Raw genomic sequence first — 6540 nt, 5'->3', positions numbered from 1 at the left:
CAACACCTACGAAAATCACAACAGATGACAAAATGATGGACAATCACAAATACTGGGAATCATGGACTAGCCAAGTTGACACGCATTGTTTGAGAGGACACAATTCAATCCATAACAACTTCATTGTTTGCTTATGCAGATTAATTGGGATAACTTTATACAGTGGACAGCATAGGGCCTGGCAAAGTGCTCAGACTTTCCCTTCAGCTGGGGGGTGAACATTAGACACCCCTGTCAGACCAAGGCCCTCTCAGCAGCCTCGGCGGCCTCTGGGCTCCATGCTCCCCGGCCTCTTTCTGCTCTGGTCCCAGCAAGTTTATAAATTAGGCTCTGAGCATGGTCCAAAGGGAGCCACTGGCTTCCCTGTGCCGATCACCCTGTTTTGACAGTACTTCGTTCAAAACACTATTCAATTAAAAAAATTAGTAATGATTAAATGAGAGAGGCCAACCATTAGTATTAGTTCCTTTGTTGTTGTTCGATTGCCAATATGCAGTACATTATCTAACTGACAGGTTAAATGCTGTTCTTCTTTTTTTTTAAATGTTTGGCAACCTGGAACCATGACCATCATTAATAATACTATGTCTGTGGAAATATGTGTTCTGAGGTCTAAACATTCAGCTTACAAATCCCTGTTTGGAACATACATATTTGTAGAGTATATGACTGTGTGTGTGTGAGTGTGTATGTGAGTGTAGGAGTGAGATGTGTGTATGTTAATGTGTGAGTGAGACGTGTGTTTGCGAGTGTGTGCGTATGTGGGTGTGTGGGTGTTTGTGAGCTTGGATGTTAGTTTGTGAGGCTGTTTGAGGGTGTGTGCATATGGAATGTGTGTGAGTACATATGTGTGTGTGAGTGTGTGTGACTCTGTGTAGGAAGGTGGTTGGGAAGACTGTATGTGCTGGGAGTTGTCGAGAGTGAGGATTTCTAATTCTGCTCACCAGTCTCTAGATTCTGTTTTATTTTATCCCCTTCTAAGTCTTCTGTAGGAGCCCTGGTGGCACAGTAGTTAAGAGCTTGGCTGCTAACCAAAAGGTTGGGAGTTCGAATCTACCAGCCGCTACTTGGAAATGCTCTGCGGCAGTTCTACTCTGTCCTATAAGGTCGCTATGAGTCAGAACTGACTCAAAGGCAGTGGGTTTAGTTTGGTTTAAGTCTTATGTAAGGAACTCTGGTGGCACAGTGCTTAAGTGCTCAGCTGCTAACCGAAAGGTTGGTGGTTTTAACCCAGCAGCCGCTCCGAAGGAAAAGGATGTGGCAATCTGCTTCCGTAAAGATGACAGCCTTGGAAACCCTATGGGGCAATTCTACTCCATTATTTAGGGTTGCTATGAATTGCTATGAGTTCGAGTTGTGTCTAAGAGTTGACTCGACAGCAACAGGTTTCAAGTCATATATAAACTTAAGACAACTGAAGCTGAGGTCTTTTATTATAGCCAAAAGCCATTTTGAGGGAATTCACTCTGTTTCCAGGCTTCTAGGAAATCTGTGTCATCTTGGAAATTATAACAGGATTCTGAGGTCATCTGTTGCTTTGTAACATGGTCTTCTCAGTGAAAAGGTCTAGTCTCTTCTGTGCCTGCCCGGAGTTGGCAGGTGTGGGGGGAGCCTGCCACATGCCAGGTTCTGTGATATTTGCTTCCCTCACGTTGTTTAATTTACTCATCAGAGGAACCGTGTCAGGTGGATATTATTATTTGCTTTGAGAGAACATGTCCAGGGAAATGTAGCAACTTGCCCAATGCTACACAAGGATATGAGCCTAGATTGCTAGCTCAAAACTTGTGCTCTTTGACTACACTACACTGGAAACTGATCATTACTTTCCTTCCCTTTCTGCTCTTCTTTTGCCTCAATTCTCTTTGAGCCCTGATGGTATGTTCTTGGAGCGCCTCGGTGGCACATATAGTTAAGTACTCAACTAACTGAAAGGTTGGCAGTTTGAACCCACCCAGAAGCGCCTTGGAAGAAAGGCCTAGCAATCTGCTTCTGAAAGGTCACAGCCTCGAAAACCCTACAAAGCACATTTCTACTCTAATACACAGGGTTTGCCATGAATCGAAATCTATATGACATCAACTGGTTTGGGTTTTTTTGGTAGGACTTTCCTGGTGTTGGGTAACAGGCATTTCAGCCCTAGGCTTTGTGGAATCCAACATAACCCTTTGCACTGGGCCCTGTCTGTCCTGGAGGAAATGCCTCTTCCGTGTGAATACAAAACACCTTTGCCCTCTTTAGCTTGGAGTTCCACACCAAGGGTCACAGAGCAAGATACTCCAGTTTCTCAAACAGGAGAAAAATATTTTGCAGGATCATAGCAATTACTTAAATTTTTGCTACATGAAAGTTGAGGCATAATTTCAAATTTGGTTTAGATGAGCTTTGTTTAAAAACTTGCTGTGTTGTTACGGGGTTTTTCAACTGGTCGGGACTTCCAGCGAGATAATATGATGAACTCGAGGCACATCGAGAACCTTACATGGCCTGTTTTTCAGTCAAGATTGTTAATGGGTTGTTGATATTGTGATCACTCTCATTATTTATGGACATCCCTGGGAAGGGTGCATTTTCTGTCTCTCTCTGCTGCCTGGCCAGCAGAGACCGGGGGTGGGCATAGAAGGGGTCCCTGGGTGGCACTAATGGTTTGAGCTTGGCTACTAACTGAAAGGTTGGCAGTTTGAATCCACCCAGTGGTGCTGTAAGAGAAAGGTTTAGCGATCTACTTCTGTAAGATTATAGCCGTTGAAAACCCTGTGGAGTGTAGTTCTATGAAACATGTGGGGTCACCATGAGTTGTTATGTTAACGAGGTCCAACTGGAGTAGGGTGGGTCCTAAACCTAATCTCTTCTGAGTGGTGATGTATAAAGGGGAGTAAACAGAGAGAGAGACACACAGTGTACTACACTATGTGACCATGGAGGTAGATGCATCTATCAGCTGCAAAGGAACACCAAGGATTGCCGGCATTCTCCAGAAACTAGGAGAGAGGCTTACAGAAGGGATAGACTTTTAGCCTTCAGAACTGTGAGAAATACATTTCTGTTCTTTAAAGCCACTCACTTGTGGTCTTTTTTATGATGGCGGCACTAGGTAACTAAAACAGGTGTCTTTATATGCTAAACACTCTTCCAGATACTTTATGTATTTATTTAACAAACATACAGAACATATGCTGGGTGCTATTTTAAGTGCTTTATAAATATTAACTCAGTTCTTGAAAAAGCCCTATTTCATTTAACCTTCCCTTCAGCCCTGTGAATAAGTGTCATTAGTGCCATTTTATAAAGCTGAGGCTAGGAGAGGTTCAGAATCTTGTTGAAGTTTGCGTCATTATTAAGTGTCAAGTTGGAAGCCTAGTCCCTGGCCAGTAAGAAGCTGAGGCACACTTCCCAGCAGCACTGGGGCTTCCCTCTGAGCCTGGGGTGGGAGGAGGAAGGGGAAATATGGGGCACAGAAGAAAGAAACCCCAACTCTGTGTTTTGGGAAGGTGAATCTTTAAAGAGCAAACAGATTATGTTGACAGAGGGAAGGGAACTGTGATGAATGAAGTCTCCAGAAGAAGGTGGGAGGGGCAGGAGCTGAGGGAGGACAGGACTCTAGCTGCGTAGTGTGGGTGGGGCATTGTTCTGACAGTGCAGAGGTGGTGGACAGCATGGTGACCACGGGCGCTGTGTGTCCACCTACTACCAAACCAGCTGCTGTTGAGTAGACTCTGACTCATGGCGACCCCATGTGTGTGACAGTAGAACTGTGCTCCATAAGGTTTTCAATGACTAATTTTTTTGGATGTAGACCACCAGGCCTTTCTTCTGAGGCACCTCTGGGCAGATTCGAACCTCCAACCTTTCAGTTAGCAGTTGAATGTGTTAACCATTTGCACCACCCAGGGACTCTGTGTATCCTACTAGAGGTCTGGTTTATAATATTGGTCCCTTAGTGCTCGCTTTGGCAGCACATGTACTAAAACTGGAACGATACAGAGAAGACTAGCATGGCCCCTGAGCAAGGATGACAAGCAAATTTGTGAAGCGTTCCATATTTTTACCAGAAATATGCCTATCTTCTTAAAGAGAGAAAATTAAAGAATGGGAGTTAAAAAAAAAAAAAAAAAAAATCAGTTCCTTGAGGCTCCACTTCTTTCTGAGAACATGTTTCCTAGTTCCTTTTTTTAAAAAAAATATGGTCACCATGATCATGGGAGAGCCAAGGCGACAATGGGACGCAGCTGGGTACGGGTCATGGGGCACAGCCTGGGAATCTGCTGGGCCGTGGCTCAAATCCCGTTCACTGGGTGAATTAAATTAGAATCAGCATAAATCTGTATTTAAATGTGTGCTTCCTTCTCCCACAGTGGAGGAGAGAAAGGTTTTGGCGAATCTTGGAGGGGAAGGCAATAAAAGGGTCCTGAGAGGGTTGGGGAAGCCCTGGAGGCGTAGTGGTTAAGTGCTACAGCTGCTAACCAAAAGGTCTGCAGTTTGAATCTACCAGGCACTCCCTGGAAACTGTATGGGGCAGTTCTGCTGTGTCCTATAGGGTCACTATGAGTCAGAATTGACTCAAAGACGAAGGGTGTGGTTTTTTGGGTTTTGTGAGAGGATTGGAGGAGGGGAAGTTGTGAATTTGCTGGAAGATTCTTAACTGCAGGTGCTGGGCTGGTGATAAGGGAGATTTCAAAAAGTGAACGCTGGAAGCCACTCTGGGGCAGATAAAGACCTGTGATTGGCAACCCAGCCTTACCTGCCTTCCTGATTCCTGATCCTGAGCAAAGGTCACTGGCTGCTTCAATCATCCTTTTTTTCCCTCCTCCAGCTTTGCTTACCTAATAAGGAACGTCAGCATTGCAAAGACTGCAAAGTCAGAAGACAGCCTCTCTCATCTTTGTCCCCTTTGCTTTCTACAAACAGTTGAGCGAACCAGAACTTCGTGAGAAGATGACTGGGAATTCAATCCTGCTGGCTGCTGTGTCTGTTCTCTCTGCTTGTCAGCAAAGTAAGTGTCACAGGAGTGTGTGTGTGTGTGTGTGTGTGTGTGTGAGAGAGAGAGGACTGCCTTGAGGGAGGGGGCAGGGACACCACAGGGTTCACCAGTTTTGGGCTGCAAACTTGCCGGTGGCTCTGGGTGTTTGTCAGAGCACAGTTCGCCTGGAGTCCTCAGCTCCTCCTTGCTCGCCTTCTTCCTTGGGGGCAGGTGGAGACTTGGAACAGTCCAGAGATTAGTTCTCTCAACCCGGGCACTGTGGGCTGTCAGAGCCCAGCAATTTTGCATAATCTGTGGTTACAACCCACAGCCCCAGTTCAAATGAACATTAGAAGTGCGGGAACCTGGGGGACGTGGGATATAAACATTTGTTCAAAGTGAATGTTCCGGAGGTAACATTGTGCCTGCTTCTAAACCGTGGTTGTGATTTCTTCCTGATATTTTCATCAGTATGTTTTCTTAAATATATTGCATGTGGCAAGTATGATTATCAGATTAAACAAAAAAATCTCCCACAGAAATATAAGCTTCAGTTAAATAAGTCTTAATTTTAAAACACCTTCCCAATAGGAATATTTAATATCTCGATTGCCTGGTTAAATAGAGTGCTTTTTCTCCACAGGAGTCACGTTTGCTCAAGTCATATTATTTTACCTACTATGCCAATTTATGACTCATGCTAAGTGGGGAAAAAGGGCCTGAACTCTAGTAAGCAAGACTTCTCATCAAGAGTGTCTATTTCCTTACTTTTACAAGTGCGCATGTACCAGGAAGTAGAGCATAGTTGAACGGCTCAGGTTACGTAAGTTGCTGGAAGCAGGCAGGCACCACGCTAAGAATAAAGTCCAGGCCTCCATGCACACTAAATGTCTTGCCTAGCCAGACTCTTTGGTGTATTTACAAAAACATTATACCTTCTGACACACATTTTGTGGTTTGGTTCACAAACGTTTCCGGAGTAAAGCAGGATGTTTATTACCGACTAAGGAAGCACTTAGGTCTGAAGGACCCATCCCAGCCCCCTGACTCGCGTAGAATCACATGGACTGGTGGTGAGGGAGACTTAGTAAATTCTGGAAGCCACTCCTGGGCAGGATAAAGACCTGCGATTGGCAACCCAAGACCTACCTGCCTTCCTGATTCCAGAGACCACCAAACCTGTGAGCTTTCATCCGGGAACTGCAGAAAGGGAGCGGAAGGGCCCTGGACGCTGGCAGAGGCTTTACAAAGAGGCTTCTGTTTGCTTGCTGGTGCAGAGGACAGTGTGAGCTGGGGACCAGAAGGTCAGGTGGTGAATGAGGTGGGTAGCTGGTGGCCGGACTAGAGTAGAGGAAATTAGAGAATGGGGGTCGGTGTGTCTTAGGGTTTTGTAAAGAAACATATATGTATATATAAATCAGCATCTAGTCGATTCCAACTCATGGCGACCCTATGTGTACCAAAGTAGAATTGTGCTCTATAGAGTTTTAATGGCTGATTTTTCATTAAGTAGATCACCAGGGCTTTCTTCTGAGGTGCCTCTGGGTGGACTTGAACCTCTAACATTTTAGTTAGCAGCC

General features: G+C 45.1%; 1 protein-coding gene and 1 non-coding gene across 8 annotated transcripts in view; both read left to right on the top strand.

Annotated features, from left to right (window-relative positions):
* The first annotated feature begins 3940 nt into the window (after positions 1-3940).
* LOC111822206 (U6 spliceosomal RNA) lies at positions 3941-4047 on the top strand. The gene has a single exon (XR_002825478.1). It is a non-coding gene; the product is annotated as a U6 spliceosomal RNA (small nuclear RNA).
* Positions 4048-4505: 458 nt separating this feature from the next.
* Positions 4506-6540, top strand: part of MGST2 (microsomal glutathione S-transferase 2) — a 31017-nt gene continuing 28982 nt past the window's right edge. Inside the window, exons 1-2 of one of the 7 annotated variants that reach the window (XR_002825470.1) lie at positions 4506-4772; positions 4909-4993. Coding sequence is in view for 1 of the 7 variants with exons in the window: in XM_023739738.1 (XP_023595506.1) it covers positions 4936-4993 (58 nt within the window). In the remaining 6 variants the exon portion in view is untranslated. Of the gene's footprint in view, positions 4773-4849; positions 4994-5066; positions 6282-6540 lie in introns of those variants that run through there. The other 6 variants (XM_023739738.1, XM_023739741.1, XM_023739742.1 and 3 more) reach the window with 6 other exon arrangements.

This window comes from Trichechus manatus, unplaced genomic scaffold (genome assembly GCF_000243295.1).
Source record: "Trichechus manatus latirostris isolate Lorelei unplaced genomic scaffold, TriManLat1.0 scaffold00139, whole genome shotgun sequence".
NCBI classification, from domain to species: domain Eukaryota; kingdom Metazoa; phylum Chordata; class Mammalia; order Sirenia; family Trichechidae; genus Trichechus; species Trichechus manatus.
This window is presented reverse-complemented; position numbering and strand designations above follow the sequence as displayed.